This window comes from Dendrobates tinctorius, unplaced genomic scaffold, assembly GCF_039654945.1.
Source record: "Dendrobates tinctorius isolate UK_male_01 unplaced genomic scaffold, ASM3965494v1 ptg000064l, whole genome shotgun sequence".
Taxonomy (NCBI): domain Eukaryota; kingdom Metazoa; phylum Chordata; class Amphibia; order Anura; family Dendrobatidae; genus Dendrobates; species Dendrobates tinctorius.
Window position 1 is genome coordinate 13,504,286 of NW_027361732.1, and position 23,909 is coordinate 13,528,194.

Here is a 23,909-nt window from a genome sequence, read left to right on the forward strand (position 1 = left end):
AAGATTTATTCACAAAAGGGCAGTGATTACACAGATAAAAGTTGCTATAAAGTTGAGACATAAAATATGTACAAATACAAATATAAAACAAAGTGGATGAAAGAAGAAAGTGCACTTACATGTGGTCAGTTGGTGTTAGGCAACCCATGCGGCTCGGGGGATGGGTGGCCAAACATCCCAAGACATGGGGTAGGTCTGTTCAGCATCAGAACTCCAGCTTAATAGCACTTGTAGAAATTTACTTAGAAAATTGGTGAATTGTTCAATACTTATTTCACCAGAGTACATCATAGTATATACATGTAAAGATTTCAAGTGAAACCTTACACTTTTATATTGATTACTTATTCTTACGAATTGGATCAGATCAGTGGGGGGTCTGACAATTGCCAGCCCCACCAATCAGCTGTTCTAAGCGCCAGCACCAGGTAAATGTTAGCACTTGCTGAGCTGAATAGCAAAGCTCTGTCAACCGTGTAGTTGTCTCTGCTGGATACTGCAGACCTGCTCCTATTCTATTAAATAGAATTGGATCTGCACTCCCCACTACGCAGTTGATGGAGCTATCAAGCATGGCAGCTTCTAATTAGAGATGAGTGAATTTGTTCAAATTCGCTCATCTCTACTTCTAATATCCAGAATAGAGAACTGCTGATCAGTGGAGAGTGCTGGGTGTCAGACCCCCATTGATCTGATATTGATGACCTATGTTAATGATAGGTTATCAATATAAAAGTAGTAGAGCAACCTTTTAAGTATTCAGGTGAGTAGTCAAGTTTTTGTTGATTGTACAATTTAAACTCAGAGAGTATCATTAAAGGGGTTATCCAACCATAGGCTACAAGTCACTCTATGTGACTGTAGACCTGTGAATCTTCACAGCATACGCAATGCACACTCTGAGGATTCTCCGGCGTTGGCATCAGGGATATGCATACATGCGATCAAGTGCAGACTAGATGTGCACAGCCTCGCTAAATGCAAGTGTGAAGACTGATGCCAGACACAATGTTAGGGCTGGCGGAACGCACCAAATTATAAAGTAGTAGGTGCGTTCGCAGCCTGGGGTCCACCGTGCAGAGGTGGTACACTGCTGCTAGACAATGGCGGAAGAATAGAGCAGCGTGAAAACAGTCACACGTCGGTTACGTCACCCAGTGTGAACAGGAGCGGACTCTGTTAATTCACAGAGCTGCACAACTGCTGAACGTGGATGCCGGAGCCTGTTAAGCTCACAGAGCCCAGCCAAAGAGCGCACAGCAAATGGCCACAGAACTCTACCCCAAGGACACAGGGTTAGAGTCCCTCTAGGCCCACTGAGAGCGCAGCGTCGCTGCCACGAACGCCGCTATAGACGCTGGCTATGGAGTGTGGAGCACTTGCACTGAGGCGTGCTGAGTCACTGATGATGACTAATGCCTGACTCAGACTCTGACCTACCTACGCCTAAGCCTGGGCGCTAGCAGGCTAGGCTGCACAACCCATGCGTACCAAGGGTAGGGGTTTCATAATGAGTCAGTCACCAGAGACAGTCATACGTGCAAACATCACTCACTCCTTATAGTCTGAAAATACAGTCTATCCTAGAGCATGGCCGAGCGGCCATGCGACCCTTTTATAGCCGCGAGCGTCCGGACCTTCCTGGCTTCTCGGATGGGTCAATCCGAACAGGAGCAGGACCTGAGCACGTGACCTTCGATCTCCAATGGGAGATCACTCCACAGGCATGCTCAGTGGCCTGACATGGGGACTTAGTTCCTGGAGAATCTCGCTGCTGAGCAGCATGTATTGCCATAGCTGAGCCAGAGGTGGCAGCAGCAAGCAAACCCACGGAGCTGGTCTGGGCAGAGCGTCGGGACCGACGAGTCTGCTGAGCAACCTCCTCTGCGGCTGGAGAAGAATGGGAGACCTCCGGAAGTAAGGCTCGGGATTCCCGCTGTGCAGCGACAGGAACCTGACACCTAACATTACCCCCCTCCTAGGGCCCACTCCTCTCTGAGCCTCGCTCCGCTCAAATTCCGCAATGAGAAGAGGAGCGTGGATGTTCTCCACCGGCTCCAGGTCCGAGCCTCTGGACCATGACCCTTCCAATCCACCAAATAAAATTTTTTGCCCCGCATCATCTTGCATCCCACGATGGCATTGACCTCAAACTCGTCTGACGACAGGTCAGATGTCCCGGCAGATGGCTCAGAAAACCGGGACATGTGAACCGGCTTGAGGAGAGACACATGAAACGTGTCCAAGATGGCCAAGTGTGGTGGAAGAGCCAGGCGGTAGACCACAGGGTTGATCTGCTCGAGGACCTTGAAAGGACCAATATAGCGCGGTGCGAACTTAGTGGATTCCACCCGCAGCCTGATGTTTCGCACGGAGAGCCACACAAAGTCGCCAGGGGCGAAGGTCAGAGCCAGGCGCCGGCGAGTATCAGCGGAGGACCTCATTCTCTCCTTGGAGGCCCGGATAGCATCTTGCGTGCGATCCCAAATGTCACGTGCCTCCACCGCCCAGTCTGCCACCCTAGAGTCGGTGGACGACACAGGCATGGGCAATGGGATGCGCGGATTCTGGCCGTACTTTAAGAGGAAAGGGATCTGACTGGTGGAGTCGGCCACAGCGTTGTTCAAGGCGAACTCTGCCCACGGGAGCAAGGATACCCAATCATCCTGCCTGGCCGAGACAAAATGTCGCAGATATGTCACCAGGGTCTGGTTGGCTCTCTCAACCAACCCATTCGTCTCGGGATGATAGGCCGAGGAGAGATTTAGCTCAATGCTGAGCAGAGAACAGAGCTCTCTCCAGAACCGAGACGCAAACTGAGGACCCCGGTCGCTGACAATCTTATCCGGCATGCCGTGCAGGCGGAAAACATGTTTAATAAACAATGCTGCCAGGCCCCGTGCCGAAGGTAGCCGAAAGAGTGGTACCAGATGCACCATCTTGGAGAAATGATCGGTGATCACCCAAATGACAGTGCTGCCGCTGGACTTGGGCAGAACCAACATAAAGTCCATACCGACCATCTCCCAGGGCCTGTCCGCAACCGGCAGAGGATAAATTAACCCAGCGGGGCGCTGCCGAGAGGGCCGATTCTGGGCGCAAGAGACGCACGCCCGAATATAGTCCCTGACGTCACGGGCCATATGCGGCCACCAGTACATCCTCGCCAGGAGTTCAGAGGTCCGTTTGATCCCGAAATGGCCACCCACCCTGGACGAATGAGCCCAAGAGAGGACCTCCGGTCGCAGATGGGCAGGAACCAAAGTCTTGCCCGGGGGTACAGACTCGAGAGCAACCGGAGCCAAGGTCCTCAGGCTCTCTGATGGGACTATCAGCCGAGGCTCCTCCTCCTCCGATGACACCACGGAGCGAGAAAGAGCATTGGCCCGGACGTTCTTCTCCTCGGAGAGAAAATGCAGTGTGAAATGAAATCGGGAGAAGAACAAGGACCATCTGGCCTGGCGAGAATTCAGCCGCTGGGCTGTCTGTAAATAGACCAAATTTTTGTGGTCAGTGAACACCTGGAATGGGTGGCGAGCCCCCTCCAGGAGGTGTCTCCACTCTGAGAAGGCCAGCTTCATTGCTAGCAACTCCCTGTCCCCGATGGAATAATTCCTCTCCGCCGGTGTGAAGGTCTTAGAGAAGAAGAAGCATGGGTGCTTCCGACCTTGCGAGGCCTTCTGAAAAAGGACCGCTCCACCTCCAGGATGAAGGGCTTATCTACATCAGGACGATGTAGAATGGGAGCGCTAGCGACGTGGGACTTAATGGAGGCGAAGGTCTTGGAGACAGTCTCCGACCACAGTTTGGGATTTGCACCCTTCTTGGTGAGGGCTACCAAAGTTGAGAAATGGGGAATGAATTGGCGATAGTAATTTATGAACCCCATAAAGCACTGCACCGCTTTGAGAGAATGGGGTTCCTGCCAATCCATCACTGCCTGTAGCTTGGCAGGATCCATGGCCAAACCCTGGGCTGAGATGATGTAGCCCAGAAAAGGCAAGAACTCCTGCTCAAACACACATTTCTCCAATTTGGCATAAAGAGAGTTGGCCCGCAGGAGATCGAAAACTTTGCGACCATCTCTCCGGTGGGAGTCAATGTCTGGAGAGTAAATGAGAATATCGTCCAGATAGACTACTACCGAGGTGGTAAGCATATCCCGGAAGATGTCGTTCATAAAGTCTTATGCAAATAAAGTCCATGGAGCCTGATTTAAGATTCTCAAACACGGGACTAGGCAGATCTTCCTCCAGCGAAGAACCCAGCCAAGGGGTGGCTCCTTTCGGAAACCTCCATTACCACAATATTAAGTGGCCCTTTAAGTCAATATCCAGCTCTTTACGAGTTTACAGATATGACAAGGGAAATACCAAGGCCAGGTATCCATCCACAGACAGCTGTTTCGGGGTGTTGCCCCTCATCAGTGAGGAGTAGGATTCTGGCTAGGTGGGAGCAATGCCTAGTAGACCAACATCACGAAACAATCACTGACCTCAGGGAGACCAGTCAAAGAAAACACTGCGGCAGCTGGCAAAGGCGCTCAATGAGTGAAATCCTAGGTGCAATGCTCCCTGGGAAATACGAATATGCAAATAAAGTCCATGGAGCCTCATCTAAGTCTCAAACACGGGACTAGCCAGATCTTCCTCCAGGGAAGGACCCAACCAAGGGGTGGCTCCTTTCGGAAACCTCCATTACCACCATATTAAGTGGCCCTTTAAGTCAATAACCAGCTCTTGATGAGTTTACAGATATGACAAGGGAAATACCAAGGCCAGGTATCCATCCACAGACGGCTGTTTCGGGGTGTTGCCCTTCATCAGTGTGAAGGAAGATTTGGCTAGTCCCGTGTTTGTGACTCTTAAATGAGGCTCCATGGACTTTATTTGCATATTCGTATTTCCCAGGAAGAATTGCACCTAGGATTTGACTGATTGAGTGCCTTTGCTGGCTGCCGCAGTGTTTTCTTTGACTGGTCTCCCTGAGGTCAGTGATTGTTTCGTGATGTTGGACTACTAGGCATTGCTCCCACCTAGCCAGAATCCTACTCCACACTGATGAGGGGCAACACCCCGAAACAGCTGTCTGTGGATGGATAGCTGGCCTTGGTATTTCCCTTGTCATATCTGTAAACTCGTAAAGAGCTGGATACTGACTTAAAGGGCCACTTAATATGGTGGTAATGGTAGTTTCCGAAAGGAGCCACCCCTTGGCTGGGTCCCTCCCTGGAGGAAGATCTGGCTAGTCCCATGTTTGAGACTCTTAAATGAGGCTCCACGGACTTTATTTGCATATTCGTATTTCCCAGGGAGCATTGCACCTAGGATTTCACTGATTGAGCGCCTTTGCCGGCTGCCGCAGTGTTTTCTTTGACTGGTCTCCCTGAGGTCAGTGATTGTTTTGTGATGTTCACAAAGTCTTGGAAGACTGCTGGAGCGTTACATAGCCCGAAGGGCATCACCAGGTATTTATAGTGCCCGTCTCTGGTGTTAAAAGCCGTCTTCCATTCATCCCCCTCACGGATGCAAATCAGGTTATAGGCTCCCCGCAGATCGAGCTTAGTAAACACTCTCGCTCCCAGTAGCCTATCAAACAGTTTCAATATCAGGGGCAGAGGATACTTGTTCTTAACGGTTATGGCGTTAAGGCCCCTGTAATCGATGCATGGACGTAATTCTCCATTCTTCTTTTGGACAAAGAAGAATCCCGCTCCCGCCGGAGACACCGACTTCCTAATGAATCCTCTTGCCAGATTCTCCCTGATATACTGAGACATGGCCTCTATCTCTGGGAGAGATAGGGGATATACTCGACCCCGGGGAGGCTCAGCACCGGGCAAGAGGTCAATAGGATAGTCGTAAGGGTGGTGCGGCGGAAGAGTCTCTGCCGCCTTCTTCGAGAACACGTCTGCATACTGCTGATATGGCTTGGGAAGCGAGGAGAGATCTGCAGGAACCTCAGAGGTAGCGACCTGTATGCAGTCCCTCAGACACCTACCCTTGCAGGACTTGCTCCAACCGAGGATTTTTCCCGATGACCACTCTATGTGGGGAGAATGAGATCGTAGCCACGGAACCCCTAGGAGAACCTGGTCGATCCCTTCGGGCATAACAAGGAGAGACAGCATCTCCTGATGAGGAGACAAAGGGAGTGTCAGTGGAGCCGTCTGGTGGGTGATTTGGGACGGGAGTGTCACCCCATTTACCACTCTGATGGTGACTGGTTGAGGTGGTAAGACCAGGGGGATTGCGTGTTGTTGAGCGAAGGCAGAAGACATATAATTGCCCTCCGCCCCAGAGCCCACGCAAACCTCCACAATCAGAGTGGAAGAATTAAGCTCTAACGCCCCTTTAAACAGGAGCTTGGAGGAGAAAGTCGCGGTGTCTAGTAGGCCCCCTCCGATAACCACTAGATGGGAGCGTTTCCCGAGCGCTGTGGGCACTGGTTAGCAAGGTGCCCAGTCTGCCGACAACGGAAGCAGACTGGGGGTACCCGCGCGGACCGGGTCCTGGACCCTGTGCGGGACACTTCCATGGCCTCTGGAGGCTCGGGGGGCTGACCGGGAGGTTCCAGTGGTCCAGCAAAATTTGGAGCCAACTTATATCATTGGCGGGACTTGGAGCGCTCCAGCCCTCGCTCCGTGAAGTGAATGTCAATTCGGGTAGAGACCGTAATGAGCTCCTCTAAAGTGGTGGGCACCTCCCTGGTGGCCAGGGCGTCTTTGACATGATCAGCCAGGCCTCTCCAGAATACAGGTATGAGAACCTTATCGGGCCTCTCCAGCTCCGAGACCAGAGTTCTGAAGAGGATGGCATACTGGCTGACCAGAGACGCACCCTGGGTTAGAGCCAGCAACTGAAGTGCGGTATCGTGCGTGACCCGAGGACCCGGGAACACCTGCTTCAGAGTGACCAGGAAATGGGTGGCATTCTGTACCAGGAGATCCCTGCGCTCCCACAGCGGGGTGGCCCACTCCAGGGCCCTCCCCGACAGGAGGGAGATGATGAACCCCACCTTGGCCCGCTTGGAGGGAAATCATGTGGCCAGCAACTCCAGTTGAATGGAGCTGCTGGATGTACCTATGCAGTCACTGTTCTCCTGCCATTACTAGCCAGACCCTGGCGCTAGGATAATGTTAGGGCTGGCGGAACGCACCAAATTATAAAGTAGTAGTAGGTGCATTCGCAGCCCGGGGTCCACCGTGCAGAGGTGTTACACTGCTGCTAGACAATGGCGGAAGAATAGAGCAGCGTGAAAACAGTGACAGGTGGGTTACGTCACCCAGTGTGAACAGGAGCGGACTGTTAATTCACAGAGCCGCACAACCGCTGAACGTGGATGCCGGAGCCTGTTAAGCTCACAGAGCCCAGCCAAAGAGCGCACAGCAAACGGCCACAGAACTCTACCCCAAGGACACAGGGTTAGAGTCCCTCTAGGCCCACTGAGCGCGCGGCGTCGCTGCCACGAATGCCGCTATAGACGCTGGCTATGGAGTGTGGAGCACTTGCACTGAGGCGTGCCAAGTCACTGATGATGACTAATGCCTGACTCAGACTCTGACCTACCTACGCCTAAGCCTGGGCGCTAGCAGGCTAGGCTGCACAACCCATGCGTACCAAGGGTAGAGGTTTCAAAATGAGTCAGTCACCAGAGACATTCATACGTGCATGCATCACTCACTCCTTATAGTCTGAAAATACAGTCTATCCTAGCGTATGACCGAGCGGCCATGCGACCCTTTCATAGCCGCGAGCGTCCGGGACCTTCCTGGCTTCTCGGATGGGTCAATCCGAACAGGAGCAGGACCTGAGCACGTGACCTTCGATCTCCAATGGGAGATCACTCCATGGGCATGCTCAGTGGCCCTACATGGGGACTTAGTCCCTGGAGAATCTCGCTGCTGAGCAGCATGTATTGCCATAGCTGAGCCAGAGGTGGCAGCAGCAAGCAAACCCACGGAGCTGGTCTGGGCAGAGCGCCGGGACCGACGAGTCTACTGAGCAACCTCCTCTGCGGCTGGAGAAGAATGGGAGACCGCCGGAAGTAAGGCTCGGGATTCCCGCTGTGCAGCGACAGAAACCCGATGCCTAACACACAACTAGTCAGAATGTGGCCGAGACTAGGCAAAGAGCAAAATTGCGCTCACATGACCACCCACTCCCAGCACCAGATAATCCTCACAGTGTTGACTGTGCAAGCTGTGAGGATTCACAAGTCTGCAGTCACAGAGTAACTAAGGCCTGATAACCCCTTTAAGATGATTTATGAAAGGATCAGTTTAAAAATAATGTACTGGTTTCATTCCATTATGAAACTTATTGGCTCTTTTATGCACAAACTTCCTTTAACATTTGACTGTTGGAAAAAAAAAAAAAAACCTTAGCCAGAAGTTGGAGTTTATTTTCCAAATCCTGCACCACAATTTTGTGAACTGTTTCCATTAGTAGTAGTTCCAAAAAAAAGAAATGAGAAAAAAAAATAGGGCCATGAACTTATGCACTTACATGGTGGTTAAATATGGAGATTTATTTATGCAGAAACATCCCTAACTAATGTCATTCATAAAAGGACTGATAAAACGGCAAGCTTTGAAAAAACATTTAAACAAGAGGACCACGTTGAAAAATGCTTTTGCTCAGAGATTAGGCAAGTGGTTGAGTGGTCAATATTTATTTAGGGCAGACAGACTAAAAGCTAGCAAAAAAAAAATTATATATTTGAAGAAGAATAAAAAAAGCTCTAGACAATTTTTGGCAAGATGTGCTATGGTTTGGTTAAAATCATGTAATAATTTTAGCCAAGTTTTGGTCAGTATATTACTATGTGCTCTCACAGACCTTATGTCTGGGTGGTCAAAAAGATTTCTCAAGTGATAACAATTTTAAGAAGAGTTTTCCAGAAGAAAATGAATAAGAAGGTCAGAAGAATAAATATGCACTAGACGATAGCAGAACTGATAAAGGTTTGCCCATTATCCATAAGCTAAATATAATGTATAAGGCAGTATGGACAAATCTATAAAACACTTTATAAGTCAATGTGTCGCCAATGTTTTAGCCAAAAGAATTCTGAAATAACGTCTCCAATGCAATGATTAGGGTGAAGTTACATTAGGGTGAAAGAGCTTTTCTAGGAACAATCGTTTCCCTAAAATGGCGCAGTGTAAACAGGCTGCCAATGACCCAATGAAAATGCTCACTCACCAGTTGAAATGATCTTAAGGGCTCATACTCACTTGCGAGAGACTCACACGATTCTTGTGCGAGTCTCTCGCATGAAAACCTGGCACTGCTGCCGGCACTTGGACCGGAGTGTGCAGCTACATGTATTTCTATGCAGCCACATCTATGTACCCTGCCCTAATATGATGTGACAACAAATATCATTTGCATCACTTTTTTGGTGTGTGAGCTCTATTTGTCTCTCTTTGCATATGTATAAGCTGTATTTGTGCACCCAACCAGGAGCAAAAGGACAATAACAGGAGCGAAAGAAGAAAGAGCCCTGTGAATATGCAAATGCTCATAAGTTAATGTGAATGTGTCACCAGGTTTTTTGCCGATACTAGAGATGTGTCGCTTACTGGGCTGCTCAGTGTAGGTTTGATAAAATCACTGTTTTGTCAGCAGGAGATAATCACTAGAGGGCCAGGATACCTGCTGCCATGTAAGTCATCTATATTGATAAGTTCTGTATAACCCCGACCCCATCACTGATTGGCAGCTTTCTGTGTACACTGTACTTAGACAAAAGCTGCTAATCAATGGTGTGGGTGGGGTTATACAGAGCTCAACATTCAGAGAACCGCTATATCTACAGCAGAAAAAACAGTGATTCTATTAAAACTGCAACAAGCATCCCAGTAAGTCATATGTCAATGGAATCAGGGTCTCGGCCACTACATGCTACTAACAGAGGGGGTAGTAAAATCCCGTTGACAGATTCCCTTTAAGATCAACAAAGATTTTTGAAAATTTTTGCAGGAGAAGCAACATTTTGTATAGTCAACCACTGTCCAATATTACAGCTTACCCGAAGTGCTGTTACCCAACGTAAGATGTGCAGCTGGCCACGTCTCGTGGTTATGGCTCCTTGACAATACTGGATCCTGCATTATTTCTAAAAATGAAATGTAAATTAATTGATGTCAAACTTTAGACTAGAGTATATAATGTTAAATGTGACTGAGCCACAACTTACCATTCCCTATATGATACTGCTTTTGTGACATTGGTCCTTGTACTGCCTGGAAAGTTCAAAACACAAAACATCATAAGAAAGGAGGAGAATAAATATAATTGTCAGATAATTACACTTCCTTCACTAGTGAAATATTATAGTAAGGGTAGGAAACTCAGCATCACAATCTGTTTAATGCACAAATATGTAAAATTAGCGGAAAAGCATTAAAGAGTTTTTCCTCTTTTCAAGAAAGTGGTCCCCAAACAATTAGTTTTTTACAAGTATCTAAGACAGGTAATACACCCCCCTCTGCTGCAGCGACAGCTCTGCTCTCTGTGTTATGGGTTCCGTGGTGATGTCATTACTGCAATTCATATCAAAGCTGCAGCCGATCACTAAACTCAGCTGTTCTACTGTTGTAGGCCTCACAAGGAGAGTTGAGCGAATGTGTTCGGAATTGGTCGCCGAATCTGAATTTGCCATATTCGCCCCATTTGGGTTCCCTATTCGTGCCGTATGTATGTTTGATGTTCGGTCCCGAACATATTCGGTATGTCTACTCCCATTGACTCTAATGACGTTCGGCTATGTTCGACGAATATTGCAAAAACAATTGCTACAGTTTTGCTTACTTTCACCCCTCTCCCCAAGATGCATGATACAAATTACACGGACTACAGTGGAAGAAGAATTCTGAATCCCCAGCATATTAGTAATATTATCACTGAACTACAGTGTCCATCATGCTTGCTTAGTACACTGGGTAACTATGAATACCTATCCATCATACACTTGTATCCAACGTCCATATATGCAATTTACAGAGCTTTTAACTCATTTTAAGTTGATTTAGCTCTGTTGGTGACTGGGTTAGTGATTTCTACACACACACTTTATACAGCATTTATTTTTAAAAGGCATGTAAAAACTTTTTTTTAAAGCACGCGTTTTTGGGGTCGACAAACTTTCAGTATCTTTGAAGCAAATTGCAAGGGTGATTTTAATACTTTGCATTTGCAATCTGCTTTTGTTTTTTTTGCTTTTTTTAGGAAATCTGACTATTTCCAGCAAACTTACTATAACAGCAAAATCTTTCATTGTGACAGACAGAGAATGACTATCGGAAGAAAGCACTTGTAAACTCTGCACACAGGAAGTGGAATCTTCAAGAGTCATTCAATATTTATTTCAGGGCAGATAACTTTTCTACCGCTCCATTAAATGCCAGATGTGTTCTCTCACAGCCATTTCCACCTTCTTTAGCAAATGGCTCCACCTTATGAAACAATGGTTTTGATATTAAAATGTAGAAACACGTCACATGCTGATTTGAATTTATGATTTTAGAGGAAGCAACAAAAATGATACTATGTCTCACACAGTCAAAAGAAAAAGTTTTGTAGTGTTTGAGCCGATTGGAAGAAGTTTTATTGCTCAAACTAAGACTCTGTTCAAACATTTCATTTTTCTATTCTTTTTTTTAGGAACAGGCAAATTTAATAGGTGCCTTCTGCATCAGTTAGGCAAGTTAGAGCAGTGGGGCCCATTTATTATTAAGGGGTCAATCTGGATACTGGTCTTTAAAATGGAAGCAAAAGTTCTGCTCATTTATTTGTTCTGTCATTACTTAGTAATGACAGGTCCAGTAAGGAAACGTAAATTGTCTCCAAACCTTGCTCTGTAAAATAATTTCTTCTACTTTTGCCTTGTACACCAAATAAGATGCCAAATAACACTAACAAAACATCTGCAAGGAGTTTGCACGTTATCCCCATTTTTCCGTTGGGTTTTCCAGTTTCCTCCCACACTCCAAAGACCTTCTAATAGGGAATAGAGATTGTGAGCCCCAATGGGGACAGTGATGCTGTACGTGAAGCACTTTGAAAGTTAGTAGCGCTATATAAGCGAGTAAAATAAATACACTTTTGTTACACTGAGGCTCAGTTCAGATGCCTGTGTTTCACATACATGTTCTGTGTTTGTCACTGAAACAACACATTACAGTCTATGGTGTTGTTTACTTGTCCATGTTTTTTTCTGTGTGTTCATGAAAAACTCACAAAGGCATTTCTATTCTTCTCCAGTACCATGGATGAAACGTGCCAATACAATTCTATGTGTCCGTGTAGCATTGGAAGGATAGGAGAAGCGTTATATGGTAATATATTTATATATCCATCCACTGATGAAAGACTGAAGAGACACAGACCAAATACTGATGACACATGGATAATAAAAACACTGATGACACCAGTACCATTTTTTGTATGTGTGAAAAACATGGACATCTGAATGAGGCCTTACAGAAAATGTTTTTTTTTACATCTTACTAATAAATCTTACTAATCTCACAGGCTGTTCCATCCAAAAAAAAACAAAAAACAAAACAAAACAAAACTAAGTGGTGCCAGCTCGATAGCACCACGATAATGCCATTATTTCCAGGATAAGTGTGGACATGCCCTGTATATTCATATGGTGTTTACATAATAGATCTCTTGAGGTTAGATTTTCACATTCCATAATCCCCCTGTAAAACCTCACTTATAATTACCAGGGTTTGCATTTACCACAGTTCAGTGATCTGATTTGAACCTTATATGATTTCTTCTGGAATTACAGTACTAAACATCAGCAGTGTCTAATTTACAGTAGAAAAACCCAAATTATTCTTTCATATGTTTTTTAAATAACAATGACAAAAAAAGGTTTATGCCTAAAATAATAATAGAAGGGTTGTCCAGCAGTGAAACTTTGCTTTGTAAAGGCCCGAGAAAGGTTTAAAGAGGTTGTCCAAGCCCCAAAATCCAAATTTTTTTAAGCTATACTGTACTGAATTGTAATACACAACACCCCTTTAAATTTTGTTTTTTGTTTCTATCTTTCGTTCCTCCTGAGTGTCACTTCATCCTCTGTACGCACTTTGTTTAACTGCGGCTCTACCAAAATTGACAGCTCCCTGTGCTTTATCATCTAACCTCATGGCCACAGCTGGCATGCCCGACCTCAGTGTACAGTCCCGCCCTCTGCACTTTCATTGGCTGTCAATAATCTGATCTGTCATTAGTGATGGTCAGTCCGTCTCTTTTTGGTGATCCAGCTCTCACGGCTCTGCTCACCAAAAAGAGCCGTCTCTTTTTCGACTACTTTTGGATCCCTATTGTATATGTGTTATGGTGTCCTAAACCCCGCCCACTCACTAGGAACCAATTAGATTACTTAGTGGGCGGAGTTTTGTTCCGGTGGGCGGAGTTAAGTCTGCCAAACATCGGGATTTTAGGCCCAGTGAGAGCCATTCAAGGATTTTAGTGTCTCTCACTGGGGGGCCGGCTCCCATCGGTGACCGCGGGGAGCCGGCTCTTTGTGTCGGATCGTTCGCGACCGACATATCACTATCTGTCATCACTCCAGTGTCCTCCTCTGTGGAAAGCAGCACAATCACTATACCCCACCCCACATCCACAGTGGTGATAGAGCCTCACATGTCTCCACATCCCATCCACAGTGGTGATAGAGCCTCACATGTCTCCACACCACATCCACAGTGGTGATAGAGCCTCACATGTCTCCACACCACATCCACAGTGGTGATAGAGCCTCATATGTCTCCACATCCCATCCACAGTGGTGATAGAGCCTCACATGTCTCCACATCCCATCCACAGTGGTGATAGAGCCTCACATGTCCCCACCCCACATCCACAGTGGTGATAGAGCCTCACATGTCCCCACACAACATCCACAGTGGTGATAGAGCATCACATCTCCACATCACCCCTAAGATAAGAGTACTGAGAAGTGAAAATTCTATAGTTGTGTGTGTGTATCTACATATATACCTCATAATACACTGCGCTGCTGCAGGACATCAGTCTATAGTGATGTGTGTGTGCACAAGAGTGTAAATGTCTGTGTGTATATATCTACATACAGTACATGCCTCATAATAATCTTATAATTCACTGCAACTGGTGCAGAACCTCATAACAGACACCTCAGCTGCTGCAGAACTTGTTACGTTCCCGTGCGGTCGGCGGGCACGTCAAAACAACGCATCCGCATACATTCGCATGTCTTGCGTACCCAACGTTAAAGATAGGTATACAGGACGCATGCAGAAGTACAGTACAGACCAAAAGTTTGGACACACCTTCTCATTCAAAGAGTTTTCTTTATTTTCATGACTATGAAAATTGTAGATTCACTCTGAAGGCATCAAAACTATGAATTAACACATGTGGAATTATATAATTAACAAAAAAGTGTGAAACAACTGAAAATATGTCATATTCTAGGTTCTTCAAAGTAGCCACCTTTTGCTTTGATTACGGCTTTGCACACTCTTGGCATTCTCTTGATGAGCTTCAAGAGGTAGTCACCGGAAATGGTTTTCACTTCACAGGTGTGCCCTGTCAGGTTTAATAAGTGGGATTTCTTGCCTTATACACTGTGTTCCAAATTATTATGCAAAAAATATTTCCTCATATTTTCTCTAAATTACCTATATGAATTGCAGTCATTGTTATTTTCCAGTCATCTAATATTCTAGTATAATTGCAATGTTTTTGAACAAACTGCCTATGAAAACAGTATATTTTTAAAAATAAGAAACACTCAAAATGCATGTTCCAAATTATTATGCACAGCAGTTTTCAACCTTTTTATTTTTATTTTGAACAAAAAAATGGTCAATTGTGATATTATAAGCATTATCAGCTTATTACAAAATGAAATCAAACAGTTTTCAAGTCAAAACTTTATTCTAGGTGATGTTACATTTGCACATAGGACCCCTTGTTCGAAAGAAGCTTATGAACTCTCTCGTCCATTGAATTTGTCTGTTTTTGGATGGTTTGTGCTTCAATTGTTTTGCATGTGGACAGAATACCCTCCCAGAGCTGTTGCTTAGATGTGAACTGCCTCCCGCCATCATAGACACTCCTTTTGATGATGCTCCAGAGGTTCTCAATGGGGTTGAGGTCAGGGGAAGATGGTGGCCACACCATAAGTTTGTCTTCCCATAGCAGCCAGAGATGCAGATGTGTTATTTGCAGCATGAGACGGTGCATTATCATGCATGAAAATGATCTGGCTGCGGAAAGCACGGTTTTTCCTCTTGAACCACGGCAGGAAGTGCTGTTTTAGAAACTCCACATAGATTATGGAGTTCATCTTTACCCCTTCAGGGATCCTAAAGGGGCCGACAATCTCTCTCCCCATGATTCCAGCCCAAAACATTACTCCACCTCCTCCTTGTTGGCGCCTTAGCCGTGTTTTCATGGGGTGTCAATCAACCAGCCATCCTCCACTCCATCCATCTGGACCATCGAGCGTTGCACGGCACTCATCGGTGAACTGGAAGTCAGTCTTCATGTATCGTTTGGCCCACTGGAGCCGTTTCTGCTTGTGTGCAGTGGATAGAGGTGGTCGACAGGATGGCTTACACACAGCTGCAAACCTCTGAAGGACCCTGCATCTTGTTGTTCGGGGGATGTTGGAGGCACCAGCAGCTTCAAAAACTTGTCTGCTGCTATGACAAGGCATTTTTGCAGCTGCTCTTTTAACCTGACGCAATTGCCTGTTGGAAAGAGTCTTCAATTTTTCCTTATCAGCACGCACACGTGTGTGCTGGGAATCAGCTACATACTTCTTGATTGTGCGATGATCACGATGAAGTGTCTTGGCAATGTTGATTGTAGTCATGCCTTGACCTAAATACTCCACAATTTGTTGCTTCTCAGCAGCCGACACATCCTTTTTCTTTCCCATTTCGGCAAAAAATGTAGGCTGCTTAATAATGTGGAACAGCCTTCTTAAGTAGTCTTGCCTTTATTTGGACACACCTGCCTAACTAATTTGCACAGGTATCTGCAATTGCTTTCAGTGATATAAAGAGCCCTGACACACATCACCATCAATGAGTTTAAATGACAAACAAAAAAATTCTAACCTTATTACTCCTAAACTCTTTTTGCATAATAATTTGGAACAGTTTAAATGGGGTTGGGACCATCAGTTGTGTTGTGCAGAAGTCTGGTGGATACACAGCTGATAGTCCTACTGAATAGACTGTTAGAATTTGTATTATGGCAAGAAAGAAGCAGCTAAGTAAAGAAAAATGAGTGGCCATCATTACTTTTAAGAAATGAAGGTCAGTCAGTCCAAAAAATTGGGAAAACTTTGAAAGTGTCACCATCAAGCGCCACAAAAACAGGATCACATGAGGACCGCCCCAGGAAAGGAAGACCAAGAGTCACCTCTGCTGCGGAGGATAAGCTCATCCAAGTCACCAGCCTCAGAAATTGCAGGTTAACAGCAGCTCAGATTAGAGACCAGGTCAATGCCACAGAGTTCTAGCAGCAGACACATCTCTACAACAACTGTTAAGAGGAGACTTTGTGCAGCAGGCCTTCATGGTAAAATAACTGCTAGGAAACCACTGCTAAGGACAGGCAACAAGCAGAAGAGACTTGTTTGGGCTAAAGAACACAAGGAATGGACATTAGACCAGTGGAAATCTGTGCTTTGGTCTGATGAGTCCAAATTTGAGATCTTTGGTTCCAACCACCGTGTCTTTGTGCGACACAGAAAAGGTGAACGGATGGACTCTACATGCCTGGTTCCCACCGTGAAGCATAGAGGAGGAGGTGTGATGGTGTGCGGGTGCTTTGCTGGTGACACTGTTGGGGATTTATTCAAAATTGAAGGCATACTGAACCAGCATAGCTACCACAGCATCTTGCAGCGGCATGCTATTCCATCTGGTTTGCGTTTAGTTAGACCATCATTTATTTTTCAACAGGACAATGACCCCAAACACACCTCCAGGCTGTGTAAGGGCTATTTGACCAAGGAGGAGAGTGATGGGGTACTACACCAGATGACCTGGTCTCCACAGTCACCAGACCTGAACCCAATCGAAATGGTTTGGGGTGAGCTGGACCGCAGAGTGAAGGCAATAGGGCCAACAAGTGCTAAGTATCTCTGGGAACTCCTTCAAGACTGTTGGAAGACCATTTCCGGTGACTATTTCTTGAAGCTCATCAAGAGAATGCCAAGAGTGTGCACAGCAGTAATCAAAGCAAAAGGTGGCTACTTTGAAGAACCTAGAATATAAGATATATTTTCAGTTGTTTCACACTTTTTTGTTAATTATATAATTCCACATGTGTTAATTCATAGTTTTGATGCCTTCAGAGTGAATATACAATTTTCATAGTCATGAAAATAAAGAAAACTCTTTGAATGAGAAGGTGTGTCCAAACTTTTGGTCTGTACTGTATGTGGAAGTAGGCAGAGCTTAACGGAGGAAGTACGCAGCCCTCTGCAGAGCCCCCGAACGCTAATGTGAACTTAGTTACAGCAGGGTTTTTGCTCACTTTTTCTCTTGTATGTGTTATATGTTATGCGTTTATGTCCTGTATGTGTACCCACTCAGGTCAAGCTCAATCTTTGTGTTTTGTCGTTTGTTTTTTTTACTTAGCCCAACACTGCGGGGAGAAAATGAACTTTATTCCTGACTGATTCTAGCTCTGCATTAAAAACAGCGGCCAGTCAGGGCGAGGGGAACAGTAAGTCTATGTGCGCACGTTGAGTATTTGCTTGCAGAAATTTCTGCACGGTTTCTGCATCTCTTGGCAGGATAAATGCTGCGGCAAAAACGCACGTCTCAATACCCGACACTGCCGCCAGCACTCGGACCGCTCAGCTGCATAGAAATACATGCAGCCGCACACTCTGGTCCTGAGGGCTGAAGGCAGTAGTGGGTATTGAGATGTGAGACTCATGTGAGTCTCTCGCAAGGGTGACCCTGGCCATACAGCACCACTGCTGCATGGGAAGTTTTCACGCAGCAGTGCCGCAAGTGAGAGCACCGGAGCTTATGAACTCTGGTGAATTCTCACGGCAGTTCAGTGACACACTTCAGGAGCGATTACCTCCTGTCAGAGTATTGCCAGCGGCCGGGTAGAGCGGTCACATCTTCCGATCTGACAGCATGATCCCGCAACGCTCTGACCAACTGCCTTACCGGCGGTAGCATTACCACTGATAAGAACTACCGCACCAATGTTTCCCAGGCTGTCACATATTACAGCGTGGGAAACACCATAGGAAGCCAGCAAAATGCAGAACACAAACTCAGCAAATCCGCAACAAATCTACAAACATTTTTAAACCTGCGTTTTTTGTTGCAGATTTGACTGACTCAATTGAAGTCAATGGGTGCAGAAACACCAAAAGAATTGACATGCTGCAGAAAAATAACACACTGCAAATACTTAAGGAAAATTACTGATCATGTGCACAACACTTCAGGATTGTCATTGAATTAGCTTGCATGAGACTTCCATAGCGTTTTTGGCCCATTTTTGTGTGAAAAAAAACCGCACTGTGTGCACATAGCCTAAGTCCACGTTCACACATTCACTATTTGGTCAGTTTTTCTCATCGGTATTTGTAAGCCAAAGTCAGGAGTGGAACAGTCAGATGAAAAGTGAAATCGAAACATGTCACCACTTTTGCATTTTTCACCTACTCCTGGTTTTGGCTTACAAATACTGAGCGTGTGAATTTGCCCTTACAGCCGCGGGTGACTCAACGAGCGACGGCGCTGCCCCTGTGGCTCAAACTGGAACACTGTGGGGGTGAATAAAGTGTTCGGCTAAGTTTGGGTGTCGGCCAGGTAAGTATTGCTATGAACCCTCGGACTGGCTGTTAGTCACAGCGGGAAGCTTCACACTGCTTGGTGACGTACTGTCCGAGACGGAAGGGGGAGTAAGTGAGAAGCAGCTGCTGTCACACGGAAGTAAATCTTTATAGTTTATGAGAGCAGAAACGGTAAAAATAAAAAAGTCATCTCCCTGGAGTACCCGTTTAATTTAACATACCAAAAAGAAAAAAAACGACAGTATCAAAATGCAGGCAATAAAAAACGCAAGTAACCTAATAGGTGCAGAACTGCTGCAGAAAATCTGCAAACATCAAAAACTCACCAACTACTCATCATAAAAATGTAAGCTAAAGAAGGCAAACCGTGCAAAATGAAACCCATTTGTTGTGATTAGCCATGCTGCCATAGCTTTAATGTTAGAGGGATATTGTCAGATACTTATAAATACCTGCCTAATCAATGAAGTAATAATTTATTACGTACTTCCAAAACATGTTAGACAAAGAGTTAGTAAAACAGAGGCCAAGTATTTAAGCTATATATAATTATAGGCAAAGGAAACATTATTGTAAAGGTCTTTAAAAGGCAACGTTTATCTACCACTTCCTCTTCTTGAGCTCAAAGGAAACCAGCCAAAAGATGCAAAGCTTACAACCCACCATGGGAACCAGGTTTTGCCTGTGAGAGCTTCCACGAAGCATAATATCCTGTAAGATTTGATCACATCTTTTCTTTCAGCTGTACATATAAACCCAACCACTACCGGTTCAGCAATGCAGCCACTCATTAGGAGCACTTTTTCCATACTAGCGCCACATTTCTAAAATTGTGCAAAATTTACATCATGTAGAATTTATACCACTGATGACCCAAACTTGAAGCCTACCACAAATCCATGAGGGTGAGGTTTGGAATATACAGCTCTGGCAAAAATTAAGAGTTCACTGCACAGTTTTATAAAAATCAGCAGCTCTACATGTCTGACAGCCATTCCATTCCAGTGTCAGTTGAATTCCAACCAGAGTACACCTCATTATACTTAATGTGCTTCTGGTAAAGTGATCACCTGAAACAAATCTTATTTAACAAAGGAAAGTATAAAAACCCTGCTGTGGTGTTCACAATCCTATTGCAATAGGACAATGTTATGAATGAGTCACCGTAGGAGGCAAAAACAGAAATACTAGCTAAGTCCAGAAAACCAGAGAAGTTGGCAGCTATCGGATTGCAGACCCCTGAACCTATCAACAACAACTAGCAGTAGCCGTGGGGCGTTCCTACGGTGCCCTAGACCCCTCGATCACAGCCGGTGAACTAAATAGCCTAAAGACAGAAAGGGAAATCTAAACTGCCCCAGAGCAGACCCCCAAGCAATAGGCAGCCCCCAACATATAATGACGGTGAAGCAAGATGAAAAATCACTCACACAGATAGAAAGATAGGCTGAGCAAATGAAGGGGCCCAAGCTAACTAAATAGGACAGGATAGAAAAGCTGCTGTCTGCAATCCGCCAAAACCCTATCAAAACAAGAGCCAACAGACTGATAGGGAAAAAAAGCCCTGAAGATGCTAGGCTTCAAAAAGACTATATCAGTACTCAGGTATCTTCTGAAGACAGAGCAAAAAGGAATTCAGCTCACCCCAGCAGGGAATGGCAGAAATCCAGAAAAACAAGGCAAAACAAAACCAAAACACAAATGCAAAAAGCAGAGCAGCAAACTTAGCTTTTGAGGAGCAGGAATCAGACTGGTCTTCTAGAATCCCTCTGAGAAATCACCAGCAAGGCAGAAGGGCGTCGGCTGCCTTATATCCAGTCAGTAATTCCAGTCACCCAGTCATCATCATCCTGCTCAGGTGCTTGGTAATCAGCCTCACTACCTTCCTTCACCAGAAGAGGGAGTTCATCATACCTCAATGGTGAAGGGGAAAATGAACTCACAACAGTACCTCCCCCTTGAGGAGGGGGTCACCGAACCCTCATCCACGCCACCAGGGCGATCAGGGTGAGCCCGATGAAAGGCACGCACCGATCTTTTGGCATGAATATCAGAGGCAGAGACCCAGGAATTATCCTCCTGACCATAACCCTTCCACTTAACCAAATACTGGATGTCATGATCTCAGTGCGGGTTTGACTCGCACACGTGGGGTTAATGTTTGGAACCAGTGCTGATGACTGGCATTTCTGGGGTTAAAGGTTGTGATCCCGGTGCAGGCTTACCTGCACACCTGGGGCTATGATTGTGGCCTCTCCCTGGTTCTGCGGGAGGCTTCTTATAGCCTCAGGACGCTCCCATCCCTGTCAGTTATACTTTCGCCCTTGGCATTGTGTGGTGACCCCTGAGTGTGTTAGTGCTGTGTTCTGGTTACTTGATTCTCTGTGTATGACTCGGTCTGTTCCCTGGATATCGCTTTGGATTCTGCCTGGTACCTTATATGTCTGTTTGGTTTTGATCTCTGCTTGGCCCTGATTATCCGCTCTGTCTCCTCCCTGGTACTGTACTGTGATCCTGTGTATGACCTTTGGCTTTGTCTGACCTCCCATCTGTTTATCTCTCCTGTACCTCGCTGGTCTGTACTGTGCATGACTTCTGCTTTGCCATAATCTGAGTTCTCTGGACCCTGACACTATTAGCTTGAAGCACGCTTTGTCACCTCTGCTGCCCTGCTCCCCAGGTAACTCTTAGCACTGCTTCTGTACTCAGGACACGTGCACTGGCTCTATGAGCAAGTGTAGTGCGGTGTCTCTGACACTGGAGTCTCCGTCTAGCCAGACGGGAATCCAGTATCTTCTCTACCTGTTATTCCATGTTATCTTCAACCAATACAGGGTCCGGAGGTGCCACCCCAGGAACAACTGGTTCAACAAACCTCTTCAACAAGGACTTATGAAACACATTATGGATTTTAAATGTGACAGGAAGAGCCAAACGAAAAGAGACCGGATTAATAATCTCCAAAATCTTGTAAGGTCCAATAAATCTAGGCTTAAACTTAGGAGAAGCCACCTTCATAGCGATATTTTTTGATGATAACCAAACCATATCACCAACCTTAAACTGGGGACCAATGGTCCTATGTCGGTTGGAAAACCGCTGGGCCTTCTCCTGGGAGAGAGATAACTTATCCACCACTTGGTCCCAGATCTGGTGCATTCTCTCCACCACAGTGTCAACACCTGGGCAGGCAGAAGGCTCCACCTGCCCTGAAGAAAATCGAGGATGAAACCCAAAGTTACAAAAAAAAGGTGACATTAAAGTGGCAGAACTAGCTCTATTATTTAAAGCAAATTCGGCCAAGGGCAAAAATGAAACCCAATCATCCTGATCAGCGGAAATAAAACATCTCAAATATGACTCCAAGGTCTAGTTTGTTCTCTCCGTCTGCCCATTGGTCTGAGGGTGAAACGCAGAGGAGAAGGACAACTGAATTCCCAGCTTGGAACAGAAAGTACTCCAAAATGTAGACACAAACTGAACTCCTCTGTCAGATACAATGTTCTCAGGAATCCTGTGCAAGCGAACCACCTGTTGCAAAAACAGGGGCACCAACTCAGAGGAAGATGGCAACTTAGGGAGTGGTACAAGATGAACCATCTTAGAGAACCTATCACAAATCACCCAAATAACAGTCATCCTCTGAGAGACAGACATATCAGAGATGAAATCCATTGAAATATGGGTCCATGGCCTCCTGGGGACCGGCAAAGGCATCAACAACCCACTAGAGCGAGAACAAGGTTTAGACCGGGAGCAAGTCCCACAGGGCTGCACAAAATTCATGACATCACGAGACAAGGCGGGCCACCAAAAAGACCGACTCACCAGATCTCTAGTACCAAAAATACCTGGATGACCAGCCAATGCAGAGCAATGAACTTCAGACATCACTCTCTTCTTCCACTGGTCAGGAACATACAACTTTCCACTGGGACAATGCTCAGGTTTGTCCTCCTGGAACTCTTCCAGAGCACGTCTCAAAGCGGGCGAGATGGCAGAAAGAACTACCCCTTCGCCTAAGATGATAGCAGGCTTGGTCACCACAGGAGAATCAGCAAAGAAGCTCCTAGAGAGAGCGTCAGCCTTGACATTCTTAGTGCCAGGAAGAAAAGAGACCACAAAATCAAAACGTGTAAAAAACAAGGCCCTCCATGCCTGTCTAGGGTTCAAGCGTTTGGACGACTCCAGGTAAATCAAATTCTTGTGGTCAGTGAGAACCACGACTTGATGTTTAGCTCCCTCCAACCAATGTCTCCACTCCTCAAATGCCCATTTCATGGCTAACAGTTCCCGATTCCCCACATCATAGTTACGTTCAGATGGAGAGAACTTTCGGGAAAAGAAAGCACAGGGATTCATTTTAGATGTTACAGGATCCTTTTGGGACAAAACAGCTCCTGCACCAATCTCAGAAGCGTCCACCTCTACCTGGAACGGGAGTGAGACATCAGGTTGCCGCAAAACCGGGGCAGAAGTGAATCTTCGCTTCAGCTACTGAAAGGAAGAAACAGCCTCCGGAGACCAATTCAACATATCAGCACCCTTCTTAGTCAGATCAGTCAATTGCTTGGCAATACTAGAAAATTTTGCTATAAATTTCTGATAAAAATTAGCAAAACCCAAAAACTTCTGGAGGGCCTTCAAAGAAGTGGGCTGAACCTAATCATAAATGGCCTGTACCTTGGCCGGGTCCATTTCAATAGTTGACGGAGACAAAATAAATCCCAAAAATGAAATCCTCTGCACCCCAAAAAGGCATTTCGATCCTTTGACATACAGGGAATTCTCCCTCAAGATCCGGAACACAGTCCGAACATGTTCCACATGAGAATCCCAATCCTTGGAGAAGATCAAAATATCATCCAGATAGATAATCAAAAATGTATCCACAAAGTCTCGGAAAATGTCGTTCATGAAGCACTGGAAGACTGAAGGGGCATTAGTGAGCCCAAAAGGCATCACCAGGTACTAAAAATGTCCCTCCGGAGTATTAAACGCCGTCTTCCATTCATCCCCATGCTTAATGCGGATAAGATTATACGCCCCCCCTGAGG

General features: G+C 45.9%; 1 protein-coding gene across 1 annotated transcript in view; it reads right to left on the reverse strand.

Annotated features, from left to right (window-relative positions):
* The window catches only part of TNFSF11 (TNF superfamily member 11), a 62,473-nt gene that overhangs the window by 10,790 nt on the left and 27,774 nt on the right, over positions 1 to 23,909 (reverse strand). The window contains exons 2-3 of the mRNA XM_073580309.1: positions 10,204 to 10,249; positions 10,036 to 10,122 (exon numbers count right to left, since the gene is read on the reverse strand). Coding sequence (XP_073436410.1) covers positions 10,036 to 10,122; positions 10,204 to 10,249 — 133 coding nt within the window. The remainder of the gene's footprint in view (positions 1 to 10,035; positions 10,123 to 10,203; positions 10,250 to 23,909) is intronic.